This window comes from Sebastes umbrosus, chromosome 24 (assembly GCF_015220745.1).
Source record: "Sebastes umbrosus isolate fSebUmb1 chromosome 24, fSebUmb1.pri, whole genome shotgun sequence".
Classification (NCBI taxonomy): Eukaryota; Metazoa; Chordata; class Actinopteri; order Perciformes; family Sebastidae; genus Sebastes; species Sebastes umbrosus.
Window position 1 is genome coordinate 1,176,988 of NC_051292.1, and position 16,414 is coordinate 1,193,401.

Below are 16,414 nucleotides of genomic sequence, written 5' to 3' on the forward strand. Positions count from 1 at the left end.
AAGCATCGACTGCCTTGAAAATCTTTCTCATTTCACTATATATGCACCTGTACCCATGTTCTGTTCTTTGCTTATCCTTTTTTATTTTCATATAACCTTGTATAATAATATATATAGTAATATAACAATACCTCTGATGTTCTTGCGCTGATGAGCAACATTATATTCAGAAAATGTGTTTTAACGCCCTCTTGTGGCGACAGTCGGCAACTGCAACTGCATTAACGTCAAGTTAGAGGAATTACATATAAGCAACACTTCCTGTTAATCCTTCAAAATAAAACATGTATAGTTTGAATGTTTACCGACAGTATTATTATACGATTTTGTTACTTCATGGTAGTAGGGACAACTTGATAAAGGAAATGGAAACGTATTAAACCTTTTTCTACTAAACCAAAGTGTGAGAACAATCATTTAATCAGTTAACATTGTAAACTAATCGATAGACTCGAGGGACTGTGACAACATGATCGCAGGTTTAGCCGAGCCGGCCAACTTTCCACAGCAAAAGCGTATAATAATACTGTCGGTAAACATTCAAACTAAAACTCCACCACCGTCTTTTATAAAGGTTTTATTTTGTAGGATCTAACAGGAAGTGTCGCATATATGTAATTCCTCTAACTTGACATTATTATATGTAACACTTCCTGTTACATCCTTCAAAATAAAACTTTTATAAAAGACGGTAGTGGATTTTTAGTTTGAATGTTTACCGACAGTATGACTATACACTTTTGTTGTCGAGGCTCGGCTAAACCTGTGATCATGTTGTCGCAGTCCCTCGAGTCTATCGATTAGTTTACAATGTAAGCCGAAACTAACAACGACTAGCGTTACTTTACCTCCAAAATGAATGTTCTCACACTTTTGTTTAGTAGAAGAAGGTGTAATACGATTCCATTTTCTACATCAAGTTGAATCCACTACCGTAAAGTCACAAAATCGTATACTAATAGTGTCAATAAACATTCAAACTATAAAGGTTTTATTTTGAAGGATTAACAGGAAGTGTTGCTTATATGTAATTCCTCTAACTTGACATTAATGCAGTTGCAGTTACCGACCGTGGCCACAAGAGGGCGTTAAAACACATTTTCTGAATATAATGTTATTTATTGGACATCATCATGTTGAGGCTGTAGCTGGTTTACTGACTACTTTACATTTAAATAAAGAACATCAGAGGTATTGTTATATTATTATATATATTATTATACAAGGTTATATGAAAGCAAAAAGGATAAGCAAAGAACAGAACATGGGTACAGGTGCATATATAGTGAAATGAGAGGTTTTCAAGGCAGTTGATGCCTTTCTGATTTGTTTTTGTTGGATTTAGATTTAAAATAAATATAATAATAATCAAATCAAGAGAATAATCCAATCAAGAGAATAATCCATCTCTTTTCTGTATACAAATGGTCCAGTTTTTCCTGATAAATTTAAAAAAAAATATTTTTACTTTATACATTTCATTTTATTAAAAGCCAGAGAGTTGTGTACAATCCTTACACATTTTAAGTTTCTATTAACAAAAAGGCTTTAAAATGATGTTTGTTACACTAAAAATTTTACAATTTTAATGTCTGAGCAGAAACCTTTGCATGAAACAAAAACACACTCACAAAAAAAGTGAAATAAATATCTTTTATTGTTTTTCATCCTCATAATTGTTGTAATTATGAACACAGAGCTGTCGCAATACTCCAGAATTTTGCCAAAAACAGCAACCATTCAACGGCACCGCTGCGTCTCTCAGGACCCAACCATGCATAAAATCTCCCATTTAAAAAAAAGTAAAATAAAAAATATATATTAAAAAATTATGCGTACCACTGATATACAGATCTGATATAAACAGGCGTATTGGTCACAAACCAATTAGAATTATAAACATGGCTTCTTTTACAATACACAGAGACCAAACATATGGGATATAAGTGGACTTTTCTTTTTTAAAAAAAGGGTACATTTTCATTTTATACATTTGTACATGATTTTTTTTAATTTATTGGATTTTTTAACTATCATTATTTTAATGTTCTCCCCTCCTACAGTCAGAATGCTCAAGGCATTTTGGGCGCAGTGTCCAAAGAGCACAAATTGCAGTAAATGCACGTTTACAAACCCACACACAAATACACACACTCACACACATACATACACATACACACACATACACACACATACACACTCAGGAGTGGCAGCAGTGGCTTTAGACACTAAAGAGAACTACAGGTGTATCTTGGCGATTGCAGGGAACAAATACTGGTACCAAGGAGTTAAACCACGGTGGTGAATGAGGCCATCTGACGGTAAAAAAAGTTGACATTACATTCATGTATTGAGTCTTCGCTAACACACACACATCCGTTCACAATCACACTTGTGTAAAAATAAAAAATAGTCTTTAAAATGTGCAAAGAAAAGTTCGCTGAACGGAGCTGCACGAGCGACAGCCGACGAGGAATCGTGAAAAAGCATCAGTGAATCAAAGATAGTGCATAATGGTAGTGCGTATCAAGGTTTACCAGTGCTGGCGGCATTTACAACAGACAGTTAACTGTAAGCCGCCTCAAACTCAATACAACCACTAATGTTTCTCTGCTGTAGCTTCGTCTGGACACGTACCAATTTGAAAATGCATAAATTGAGTTTAGAAGGAGTTTGTTTCAGTTTCAACAACCTGTGTGGATCCATCGGCCGCAGCTGAACATTTACCACAGAGCTGCAAAAGTCTGAATCTTTCAGACGAAATAAACAAGTGCCTTAAGAGAAAATCCGGAGCTGTGATTAAAGTGTATGACAGTAAATCATCAAACTGACCTTCACAAAGCAGTAAAGGCTTGATGAGCAAAACTATTTTCCTCCTGCTTTTAAAAAGGTGAAATACGGCTCTTTACTAGCATCTAGTGGCCGCTGCTGGGAACTACAACAACAAACGCATAATTCACTTGATTAGGAAATTAGGAAACTTGTTGGAAATGTTTTTAAATTATTATAGAAATAAATTGTTACAGTGTACCAAAAACATACCAAACTCAGACCTCCAAAAATGCATTATGTATCGTACCATTAGACACCTGATAACTATCCCCCACTATTTATGTTCCCATCAAGTAGTAAACCAATCCCGTGAGGTGGTGCCACTTGAGTTAGCAGTTCGGTGAGTAGTTCAGTGGGTGTGGGAGTTTGGAGAATTCCCAATTTGTTTAGAAAGCCACAACAAATAAAGTAACTGAGGTTACAGTTAATTGTGCCGGTAAGAAATGACTGATTGCTCCTTTAAAGAGCAGAAACACTCCAGCTTCCCGTCAGATTTGACCTGAACACACACAAGAGAAATGCTTTAGATACTGTCTGTTTAAATCCTACTATTTCTTCTGTTAAACGTGCAGCTGCAGCAGATACTTACACACACAAAGACTCGGATTATTCTGTCAGATTAACAACAAAACATCTAAATGGTTTGAAGTAAAGACATTTTTCTACACCTCATTACTTCATCATTTGGGTTTCTGCTACCTAAACGAATATTAAAGGCATTTTATAACCTAAAGAGCTGAGCAGAATGAGGCGATACTGAAGGTATGATCGATCATGTTGAAGAGTACATCATGAATCAGATGAAATTAGTGTGCATGTAGGTGGAACGTACAGTTGCTAACAGAGCTGCCCAAAAAGACCCGGACAAAACGGTCAACATCAGCCGAGGAGTCACTGGTTGTAGAAACTTAGTCCTGCTGTCCGCTGTGTGCAGTCGCTTTACATCTTACTGGTGCATAGTTATAGAGCCAGTGCTATGAACAGTAAGTCATATTCAACAGACAGACGGTATGGAAGCTCGGCCCAGGAGGAAACCAACACGTGTTGAACGGAGTGTTTGTGGCTAACGTGACGAGTCAACATCTGATTTGGCAACAACAGCGACTGCAGCGCTGATTGTTGTAAAGCAACGAAGCTGTGAGATACTGTAAACGTCTTCAAGTGGGAGTCTAATCCGTAGGAGTGCATGTGAGGCTGAAACATAAAATATCTGACGTCTCTCCGATATGGCACAGTGATGGAAAAACAGAAAGGTACCGATTGCAGCAAATGAAGAGACGTGTTACCTGTAAATGTACCTGTAGGTTAAATGATGAGCAGCTTATGAGCCCGAGAGAAACGTCCAGGCTAATCGCTCTACCTTCGTCTAGTTTGAAATCAAACTACAACAGCGTCATACAGCCAGACCTCCGGCCAATCAGCTGGGAGCTTCTTGCCTCGCAGCAGGCCGCCACTCTTCAAACACGCCTCTCTCCTGCCTCAAGTAATCAAGTCATGGCTGAATTACAGAAAGCACCAACGGTCAGATTCTTTTGGGAAAATATTTCCTGATTTAAATAATCATTTTGTTGATTTCAGAGCTGCAACTAGCGATCACTTTCATTCAATTATTTTCTTGATTGTTTAGTAAATAAAATGTCCGAAAACAGTTAAAAATGCACATTACATATTTAGGTTCTCTTGACCAATCGTCCAAAATCCAAAGATATTCAATTTACCTTCATAGATGACTGTAAATATTCACACAGCTCTAGTTCATTTAGTCTATATCAACATCTTTTAACAGCGACAAAAGTCAGTCATGACTGGATCTGACCGTCGACTAGTTCATGACACACTTGAGTTTACATCCAGTGACTGAATGAGACTTTCTGCTCACCAGTCATCGCCACTCATTTGTACATTTCCAGAATGTGAGCTGCTGAAACGACTGCATGAGTAGCAGTAACGTCCCAACATTTATCAACAGCCATGCCATGACAAGAGCTCGACCAATCTGATCAGAGAATACTGCGAGAAGCAGAGGAGAGAAGGGTGCATTTGAAGAGAAAAGTCGCTGATGCCATCTCTAAAGACTGAAGCAGGAGTACCAAACCCTGTCCGAGTACCAGTTAGCTGGTACAAATAAACCAGCACGGCCAGTTCTCCCAATCAGAAAGTCTGAAGGTTACTTGGTTACCAGCCAGAGCAGGCCGGTAGAGCAGGTGGGATCGGGAGGCTCCCGCTCAACACCAGGAGTCCCCGTTACAGAAAAGGCAGAAACGGACATTACAGCTGAACTGGGATCAGCTATATTTGGGCTAACGGTGCGAAGGCAGTTTATCCGGGAGGCAAAACAACACTGAGAAACCTTGTGGCAAAGAACAACGGAGATCATCCATGAACCCGAGACTCACTCCTACACTGCGTTTAAAAAACAGAAAAGGCACACGGCGAAGAACGAAGATGACGGAGGAAGAGGAGGGAAGGTAGTTTACAGACATTGTGTAAAGACAGAGAGGAAAAGGATGAGGGCAGGTGAGTGGAAACCGTTTTCGGGGAGTGTTCTCTGCATCTGGGTTTAGTTTCGTCTATAGCAGCGGGCCCAGGTCATCACCATCTCTGGCTTTTGGCAGGAGACTACATTCTGGGGTCTGGGGGGGGGCAGGGCCACTCGAGAGTCAGGCATCACCTCCTGTAGGTCCACAACACTGACACTATCCCACTCCACAACGTTTGAAGAGAGAAACCGTACAAACATAAAAAAGGAGTTGTTTTTCATCGCCTCAGGAGGAGGTGCTCCACCCCTCCTTGTTTGACAAATTAAGGTGCAACTTGCGGAGAAAAATAAAATAAAGATTCATGTCCTCTATGGCAGTCTCATACAAACAGAGACAGGAGGAGCAGGTACGCGTCCTCCCACCCGCCGACACACCCCACCTTCTTCCAGCCAGTTCCTCCTGGTCCAATATGGTTTTAGCGTGGAGGCGGAGGGGGCGGGGTCAGATGCAGGGTCGCCCCATCAGGTAAGGCCATATCTGGCAGTTCGGCAGGGTTAATGTACAAAGATGTGCCTCAGTAGCTCATCGGCAGACGGCCGCTGCTTAGTCTCTACAAAGATCCGTTTGAGGAACTCTCGGCAGTGGTCCGACACGTGGCCAGGCAGCACGGGGTTTGTGGGCTGGGTGGCAATCTTAAAGATGGCTGCCATGGCCTCAAACTCTGCCCACGGGGGTCGCTGTGTCAGCATCTCCACTACGGTGCAGCCGACACTCCTGAGAGCAAAGTGACGCGAGTTAAAATCAGAACAAGTGGACGAAATATGTTTTTGTCAAACACAGATGAGCAGTTCCTTTTTAAGGAATGAAATTAAAGTTATTACAAAAAATGAATACAACTTCTTCTTTGCAATGGCAGCTCTGGATTTTGATCCAAGCCCTCGAAAGACATTTGTTGTTTTATTCCACTAATATCATTAAACATAAAACCACTTTTATGAAACATAACATTAACTTCCCAGAGAAAAAAGGAGCATAGGAACTATTAGGAACAGCAAAAAGCCAATATGTGAACTCTGGCATCTTCTCACTAAACTGATCAGGATAGTTTGGGGAAAAATAGATGAAATATGCTGATCTCACCAGATATCAGCCTTCCTGCCGTAGCCCTCTCCACTGATCACTTCTGGGCTCATCCAGTAGGGGGTGCCGGTGACAGACATGATGCCTGTTCCTGACAGACAGATGGTCTGCAGCCGCCTGCTGGCCCCGAAGTCTCCCAGCTTCACGTTACCCACCGAGTCACGCAGGATGTTGGCCCCTGAACAAAGAAGAGAAAGAGTCACCCAGCTGCATCTTCCTGTATGTGTCAGCAGGCAAACTGCTTCAAGTATAAGAATAAATAAAAAGTCCACTTCACCTTTAATGTCTCTGTGGACAATCATGTTGCTGTGCAGGTAGGAAACCCCCTCCAGGATCTGCCGGGTGTAGCGGCGCGTCACGTTTTCAGTCAGCGCTCCGTACGACTTCAGCTGGTCCTTAATGGAGCCCTTAGGGCCACGCAATGACAGAAATGGATGTCAAATCGTGTATATCCTCACCTTTTCAAATCTCAAATATGAATCATTTTCAAGAGAATAGTGTCATTCTCTGGCTTCAATACATGCACAACAATGTTGAAATGTGACCCCTCTACCCAGTGAGCTGCACAAAACCACATTTTTTTAATTTCTGCTTTTCTTTCTACAAAAAGCGACCAACAATGTATCATTCATTAATCATATTCAACATGAATTCTCATTAGTTATTCTCAGACGGATATCGCTGTTTGTTATGTGTAAAGGTGCGTGTGTGTACAGTAGTGTGGCAGCAGCACCGTCCCGAAGCTTTGGGACGGTGCTGCTGCGGCACTAAGCCCAAAAAACAGTATTCGGGACAGCCCTAATTTAACTTCACAGCAAAAAGTAAATGAGAACTCACGCCAGGCATGTACTCCATGAAGATGGAGAGCGTTCGCTCCATCGTGTCTCGCAGACAGCCGTAGTACTGGACAATCCGCTCATGGCACAAATTCTTCAGGAGCTGGATTTCACACTCTAACGCGCTCACCTCCTAAATGACCGAAAACACAGCAAACTTTCATCTTTTCCTTTTGAACGGTTGTTTTTTATAACTATCGGATAAACATTCCTACATATCAGACTCTCACCTTGCTGGTCTCCGGACTCTCCGGGTCAAACTGGACCTGTTTGACTGCCAGTTCCCGTCCAGTATCGGCATCATAACAGAGATAAACCCGTCCGAAGGCGCCCTGACCCAGGAGCTTTCCGAGCCGCCAGTTTGTTGGGGCGCGTGGAGCTAAGCACAGCATAAAAACAGTCATACCACCGGAGGAAAACAAACATTTGAGATGCTTTGTGCAAATGAGAGATACATCAACATGCAACTCACAGCGGCTGGGTGGGCTGATGTCCATCACAGACAGGGTTGGAGCGGTTTGGTTGGGTTCAATGTCGCTGCCCCTTCGCGGCCTCCTGGCGGGCCCCGGGGCCTCCTCTAGGTCGGGAGTGAAGACACTGCTGCCGCTGCTGGTGCTGGGCGACTGCTCGGTCGGGCTGAAGCTAACCGGCGAGCGGAAGCCGTGAACCTGCGTTCGCCGAGCCCGAGGGAAGGTCTTCCTCCCTGACGAGCAGAAGAAGAGGAGGACAAGTGTGGACAGTTAGGGACATGAATGTAGACTCATGCATCTGTAGTACAAAGAAACAATGACGTTCATATACAGGCATCAGGTGTCATTAAGAATAATTACCCACCATCACTGTAGTCTTGAAGGCCGAAGGGAATGCCGTATCGTCGAGGGTACGTTCCACCTTTCCCCGACTTCTCAAACACTGGGATGTCGTACTCTAGAGAGGAAGAGGAAGAGGAGGACGATGACGAATCCAGAACAGTACAATTTATGGGAAATGACATCCAGCAGCTGCATGATGGAATTTAATGCATTTTGACTTGTGATTTCAGCTACATTATGGCAGCATGAGTGAGGCAGTATTTTAGGTTTAGTGTTGAGTCAGCTTTTCTCTATGGGTAAGATTCTGTATGAGGGAACCCTAACTTTTTAGCGTATTTTATTTTTATTGCCTACATAGTCTAGACTTGAACTTTTAAACACAAACATTTACCTGGAAAGTCCTGGTGGTTGTCTGGGTAACTCTGTGCTCGGGGCATCCTGGACTTCGGGTAGTCACTGAACAACATGAAAATAAAAGCATATATTAGTATGGAGTATACTTTAGACTTGCATTCAAGGGCTTTATTATGTAGGAAAATAGAACTTATCTGATCTGCAGATATGTAATATTAAACGACTCTTATCTCCATGTATTTACAACGATCAATCATAAACACAAACAGCAGGCCTATTATCGGACTTCTCTTAAGTATATTGTTGTATGAATAAAATCCAGACCTGTCCAGTGGGCTGTCTAAAGAGGGACAACTTCCAGACGCAGAGTTTTCTGGACTGCTCATGGACAGCGGGTCCAGCATCTGAAGAAAAGAAAGAAACTCACATACTGTAAATCATCCCATCCTCTTCAGTGCAGGACTCTCAAAGCCCAAATTTTATTTTCCGTATCTGCATGACGTGAAATTCATCAGCTGCTCATGCCCGAGAGGGACCACGCTGACTTCTGCACGGACATCTTTACGAACGACTGCTTGAAACACGTCAATGTACCCGTATAATATGTACAGAACCTTACAACACAAGTGATTTACATTGAAGCATCCAATACATCAAGGATCTTCCCCATACTTAAAAACACTAAACTCCTGACTGGTGGTACCTGGTCCATGCTCTCAGGAATGAACTCTCCTTCGCTGTTGATGCTGGTGAAGGAGCCGTTCCTCGCCACCTGCTGGAGCGCGTCGGGAATGTATCCTGGAGGAGGGGAGCTGCGATCTGTCGAATGGGAGCCTGGGGTTGGTTGAAGAGAAATATTTTTATTAGGGCTGTCAAAGTTAACGCGATAATAACACGTTAACAATAATTCGTTTTGACGCCACTAATTTCTTTAATGCATTAAGGCAATCAATCTTTTGGAGGTTGAAGCGGGCTCAGTTTTAAAGCTAGAGTGGAAATACTGGCATCATATGAAACTAGAAAACCTAAGGAAGGCTTGAAAATGTGTGATTAATCTCGATTAACTATGGACAATCATGCAATTAATATCGATTAAATATTTAAATCGATTGACAGCCTTATTTTTTACTTATTATCATTGATATCTACTGGATGAACTTGTGTGAAATAGTCAGTAGGTGCATTAGAGCGCAATGTTTTACGTTTATTTTGGGGCAAAATCATAACCTGAATTTTGAATTTGATATATCACTATTTGAGCTGTCTTCCTGTCTGTGCTTCTCTATTTAAAACAATCTTTAATCAGACCATGAGACATTATTCACCTATCAAAGACAGCATACTCTTCTTGTCAGCGACCCTGAATCCTGTGTTGTCCAGCTCCTCGTGGGACGGCAAGAGGTCCATATTGGAGGAAGTGTTCTGGAGAACCAGAGAAAGAAAACAGGCTGTTTTCAAATCATTACAACACAGTGAGGACTGTCAGGAGACTCAACTTCTTGTTTTGCACCTTTGCATGCTAAGATAGTCTCTCATAAAAAGGGAGAAAATTGTAAAAACACAGCTTCAGAGGTTAAAATAACTTTGAATTTTCAGTGGCATACATGTTTTGTCAAAGCTTGCTGTATTTCTTTCTTTGAAACACAGAAAAACAAAGCTGCTGTGATGCTGTTAAATAAGTCAGATAAAGGTGCCTGCCTGGTAATACTAAAATCTCTCCTTATTGTGTTACAAGGCAGATATCATCAGCTAACATCAACTATATAATACAGCTTCATTGTCGGGTAGTCAATCAGACTAAAAACACATTTTGTCTGGTCATTGTCAAAGAATAAAAAAATCTCTGCTCACCTGAGAGGAGATCTGGAGCACCAGGAGGATCTTCAGGCTCTTCATGTGAACGCTGCGATCCAGCAGCTCCACGGCCTTGTCTAGGTCGTCCTGAGTGGTCAGTGGAATCACCAACTGAAAGAAGAAAAAACAACTTTGGTGTAGATACCAGTTTTTAAAATATTTCATCCAATATCAGTATCAAGAAATGTGCAGGCCTTTGAAGGCTTCATACCTCATTGTTGGTGTAGTGAAGGTCCATCGTCTGACCAAAAGCCACTTTAGCTTTCGCCTTCAGGTCGTCCAGCTTGACAGGTCGAGGGAACTGCAAGATCCTACAGAGAAGAAGAGAGGACAGAGGTCAGGAGGGCACAGCTACAGGTCTGCAATGACAACATTAAAGTGGTGAACCTGGTCCAAGGCTCACCTCTTCTCCCCTTTGAACTCAAACTTCACTCTGACATCATTCTGTTGGAAAGACAGTCACGTTAAATTCATGTCGGATGAATGAACATGGACACATGAGAATACAGACATTTTATTGTTTTCTAAGAAGCATCCTTGTCAGTTTCGCATTAAAAGCCCCTTATTCACTGGGAGACCTTTACTGTCTCATACTGTATGCAGAAAGTGTTGTGTTTGATTAACAGCAGCTTAACATCATGAAAGAATAATCAGTATACTGTAATTATTATCAATCTAAATGATTTAATTAATGAGTGAGAATTGTGTTCAAGATAAGAGGCTGTTTGCCTACTGGCACTTTGTGTTTTTGCCCAGCATCGTGTTTATTTCTAACAGAGTGGTTACCTGGTTCTTGGGCGAGGAGGCTTTGGGTTTGCCCAGGTCCGACAGGAACATGGCAGGACGGCTAGAGCGGTGCAGTTCGGCCAAGTCCTGCATGATCGAGTTCAGCGCCTCCTGCTCATCTGAGTGACAACAAGATTTCAGCTTATTAAAAAGATTAAATCAAGAAAAGTTGATGAAACTAAAAGGTAAAAAAGGAAAATTACTTCAGCAATACTGGACAAACATTACTGTTAATTAACTAAATCTAGTTGGTCACACAAACATCTCACTGCAAAACACATCGTTCAAACTAAAAAGGCCAAATATATAAAACTGAATGACAATTACAGTTTAGTTAACATTTCTACATAAATATTGTTTGTGAGTCTTAATTTCCTTGGTGGATCTGATTTGATGTAAATTGTGAGCAACATGAGAATCCAAATTGTTCTTCACAATAACAAACCTCATTGCCTTCACCTTAGTAGGTTTGCACGATAATTTCTGCAGTACTGTAAATTTTAGAATTTTCAATATTATCTTTCCAGACCTGCAGTAGTAACATGTTATATGCCACATACATTTAAGTACATAACACAAGGGTTTATTGTGAGTCAAAGATGTCAAAGAAACATTATTTGTGGAGAACAAAAACTTTCCTTGGGTTGTAGGTTTGACAAAAGACAAAGCTGGCCGACTGCCAAACAGTAACACTATCTTAAAACACACACACATACCCATCATCATGGCACGGCGATTGACCCAGGAGGCCAGGAAAGAGGATTCTCCCATCAAAGGGATTCCTTCCTCCTGCAACAGCAAAAAGACAACATAAATCCTGACGTGCAGCTGATCGGGACACAAGTTAGAGCCTGAAGCTGCTAAACAGTGAGTCTCCTACACCTGGCTGGGTAATATGGAAAAATAATCATCACAATCACTGTAAAACATTGTACATTGTTGACTTGCATAACAGTGGGACTCCAAACTGTAACTGTGCAGCTGGCATCCTCACGTGTCTCAGAATTCATTTAGAAAGAAATCGGATTTAGCAGTTTATTATTACTTATAATTATGTTAATTATATTAACCTACAAAGCAAAACTGTTTATCACCATTCACAAGGTAATAAATCTGTGAGCATTTGATTATCGTACAGTTGGGTGATATCATTTACACCGTGAGACAACATGAATTGACAATTGTTTATATTAGATATTTTACCATACTATCGACCACGGTAGCTCTCCCTTTAATGTTGCAAATCAGTGAGCAGGACTGATGGCAATATTGGGTTCTACATGATTTTTGCGTCAGTGTAATGATTTGTCAGGTATTTAATTTGCTACAAAAGCAAAACCAGGGATTCCTTTTCTGGTTATTTTTTCCATTAACAGTTTCTCAGTTGATTTTCCAGAAAATGCCTTTAATTATGAAACACTCAGCTGCCAGAGTATGAGATCCATGTGGCAAAAAATAAGTCTGATAAACCAGGCTGCCATAAATCCTATCTTCATGAGGGCTACAATGTTCAGTTTTTCTTGAAACTGTTTTAGAGAAGTGCTGATTCAAATTTATGGTCACTTTGGAGGCTGAAGTTCATGGTGCTATTTGAGTGAATTATATTACGTTATGCTGAGAGTCTTCTCCTGTGTTTTCTAATATTTTGTCCAACCTGTTTATATAAATAAGGTTAGAGTATTAGTTTTAGCTAGGTGTGCCTAATAAACTGACAAGCTGAGTATATATACCAATATTGAAACATATCCTGTGATAGGATTTTATTCGCATCATGGAAAAGGTAATTTTCTTTATTATAATGTAAAGGTATACTTTTTAAAAGCAAAGATAGTAAGAAAACACCTACTACCTCTGCATGTTTTCTTACTACTTTAAAGATAAAAGTCCTGTTTTAAGAAAGACAGAAGTATTATCAGAAAAATGCACTAACAGTATCAAAAGTATCAGAGTATTATTATATACTATAGCTACTAGATTATTGGTTTATCATTATTATTGTTGCAGTAACGTGCAAGTCGCGTAATATTGGAGCTGGTCATGGTGGATTAAATTTAAACCACTTTATAAGCTGTTGGGCAGTTCAATTTAAATATTAAAAAAATCATGTCTGAATGTAAAATCTTAATCTGCAAAGTAACCAGTAACGATAGCTGTCAGATAAATGTGTAAATGGAGTAAAAAGTACAATCATTGTGGGGCAGTAGTATAGAGTAGTACAAACTTATAAATGATAAAATAATAAACAATACATTAATTGATAATAAAAGTAATAATTCGTTGGAGCCATTCCTATAACAGCATTTTCATACATTCCCCAGCATTTCTACTGCTCAATAATCACTAGTTCTCTAATATTTGTTATTTGTTATTAGTGTGAAGTCATGATGTTACCATGCAACACTATAGACAGAGGATCTGTACCAATCTGAAGAGGTTGAGTACAGTGAGTCTGGGAATTAAAGTCTGGACAGTCAAGATGGCCTCTGCTGATGAGGAGATGAATGGATATTGCTGATGAGAATCTACGATCACCATTTGATCACTAAAAATCCAAATTCCATCACGTTGATAAGGGTGGGCTGTGACACTAACATGTACTAAGCACTTAGACTAACATATTTCTAACAAATATCGTCCTTTGCAAACCTCTGTGGTGAGCTGCCTGGCTAGTGAGCTAATGTCACTGGTCCCAGCAAAGTTGATACCAACAACACTGCCACTATTATGAAATAAATAAATACATTTGTCAGGTTTTGCATATTCACAGAGAACATGGTCAATACCAACATTCACCACCAGAACCTTTGCCCCTAAAACCTTCTCGTCAGATGACATCATTTTTGCAATAAGAATATTACGACTTTTTTCTCATAATATTCTGACTTTATTCTTGTAATATTACGACTTTATTCTCATAATATTATGACTTTATTCTCGTAACATTACGACTTTTTTCTCGTAATATTCTGACTTTATTCTTGTAATATTATGACTTTATTTTCCTAATATTGCAACTTTTTTCTCGTAACGTTATGACTTTATTCTCTTAATATTACGACTTTTTTCGCGTAATATTATGACTTTATTCTCGTAATATTATGACTTTTTTCTAGTAATATTATGACTTTATTCTCATAATATTGCGACTTTTTTACCCGTAAAGTTATGACTTTATTCTCGTAATATTATGACTTTTTTCTAGTAATATTATGACTTTATTCTCATAATATTGCGACTTTTTTACCCGTAAAGTTATGACTTTATTCTCGTAATATTACGACTTTTTTTCTCGTAATATTATGACTTTATTCTGTAAATCTCAGATGTTTTTCCCCTCTATGTGGCCCTAATACTCGGTCATACATTTTCACTTTGGCCTTCACTGCATTAGACTTATGTACTATATATTTAGACTATAAACTGTGTTACCTTCATCACAATGATCAAATGTTTTCAGCTCCAGACAGATTTTTTTTTAATTATTTTGCCTAAAATGTCTCTTTTGATAGTGAAGGTTGCTGAGCCCTGACTTAGACTAACATATTTCTAACAAATATCGTCCCTGTGGTGAGCTGCCTGGCTAGTGAGCTAATGTCACTGGTCCCAGCAAAGATGATACCAACAACACTGCCACTATTAGATAGATAGATAGATAGACTGTAACTTTATTGATCCAGAGGGAAATTCAAATTTCCAGCATCACAGTTCCATAGTGCAAAAACATGTTAGTAAAAAGGCAGTAAAAAAGTTAGTAGTGCAAAGTACAAAATAAATATACCAGATATAAAAATACAAGATGAAGAAAACTGTTAAAACTGAATATAGTGCAGGGTAACTCCAGTAGCTTAGTCTAAAGTGCACTGTATGCATTATTAGCTGATTATATTATTATGACCTCCTCTGTGCAGATAATTAGCTTTAAATCAACTTGCTAGCGTTAGCCGAGCATGCTACAAATTTCCTTGTACAGCTAGCTGTCAGCAAGGCCTACGGAAGGAGGATGAGTCACGTGTCTTGGTTATGGAGTTTTAACGCATGCGCAGTGTAACTCAAGCTGCGGTCCTGCGTTCTGATTGGCTGATGAGTGTAGACCAGATTCTACTGCGCATGCCTGGTACCCCCAGGCCATGACGTGTGTCTCTGCCTTCTTCTATAGGCCTTGGGGAAGTTGTCAAGCTAAGCTAATGCTAAAAGCAGCCATTAATCGACCCAATAAAAGGTGTGAATCATCTTTTATCATCTCACCTGGTAGTCGGGTGGATTGTGTATTCACTTCCTCATCCACAGGGCCGGTGACAGGAGCCCCGGGCCCCGCGGAGAGCTTGATGGAGGAAGCAGAAGTTAGTTCAGTCCGCTCACACAACTTCACTCGAGTCCTGCTGGGCCACGACGACGACGAGGCCCGACGGTCGCTCAGTTTAACCCGCTAGGATCTCTTCCAGGCGGATAAAAATGACAATATCACGGTTTATGCAACATCCAACAAAGTGTATCCGTGTCTGTGCGGTGATAAATACGCAAAAGTTAACCGACAGCTTTCATTTTGTTGCACTTTACAGCCGGGTTGACGGTTGCTTCGCTGTTGCCGCCAGTTTGCGTGAAGCTAACGTCTACCTGAACACATGGCACCCGGAAGTGGAGAGATGTTGCTGACAAAATAAAAGCACAAAAAAAAAGAAAAACCATAGTTACATAGTTGGTGTTTTATGTTGACAGTTCTGAACCGGAAATGTTATTTTTCATTTTGGTATACTTGATTTAAAAAAATGCTGCATAACATGTATACACAACTAATGTTTTTATTTTATGGAAATGCCAATATTGATGTCAATTATGTAAATAAACATAATTACTTACTCTACTACCGGGCTGGAGTGTGGAGCAGTAGATTGGCGGGAAAAAATAAATAAATAAATAACAATAACAATAAAATACAAATTAATAATAATTATTAATAATAATAATTATTATTAATAATAATAACAATAATAATACTGGTACTACGGGTACTGAAGTTGTTAACAAAACATACTTCCATGCATCATTCTTGAAAGATTCTTATTTTGAAAATAGGACATACAGGATTAAACCAAACACTCCAGAGAATAGGCAAGCACCCAACTGGACTATGCACGCACTGTAATAAACCAGAAACTGTCAAGCATGTTCTTATAGAGTGCAACAAATATGACAAAGAAAGAAGGGAATTGCTATCAGGAGTAGATGATGGAAATATTACAATGGGGAATCTGCTAGGAAAGACGTCTAAGAAAGTACACTTCTAATTAATTACTTAAAGGTCCCATATTATACTCATTTT

General features: G+C 39.9%; 1 protein-coding gene across 1 annotated transcript; it reads right to left on the reverse strand.

Annotated features, from left to right (window-relative positions):
• Window positions 1–1,639: 1,639 nt before the first annotated feature.
• map3k2 (mitogen-activated protein kinase kinase kinase 2) lies at window positions 1,640–15,837 on the reverse strand. Its single transcript, XM_037761445.1, has 17 exons — window positions 15,340–15,837; window positions 11,811–11,883; window positions 11,095–11,213; window positions 10,712–10,752; window positions 10,520–10,619; window positions 10,306–10,419; window positions 9,780–9,876; window positions 9,158–9,288; window positions 8,779–8,858; window positions 8,492–8,556; window positions 8,123–8,215; window positions 7,761–7,991; window positions 7,519–7,667; window positions 7,290–7,421; window positions 6,730–6,859; window positions 6,453–6,630; window positions 1,640–6,086 (listed from the first exon to the last, which is right to left on the reverse strand). Exons 2-17 carry the CDS (start codon window positions 11,863–11,865, stop codon window positions 5,867–5,869), a joined length of 1,935 nt encoding a protein of 644 aa, XP_037617373.1. The 5' UTR covers window positions 11,866–11,883; window positions 15,340–15,837; the 3' UTR covers window positions 1,640–5,866.
• Between the last annotated feature and the right edge of the window lie 577 nt (window positions 15,838–16,414).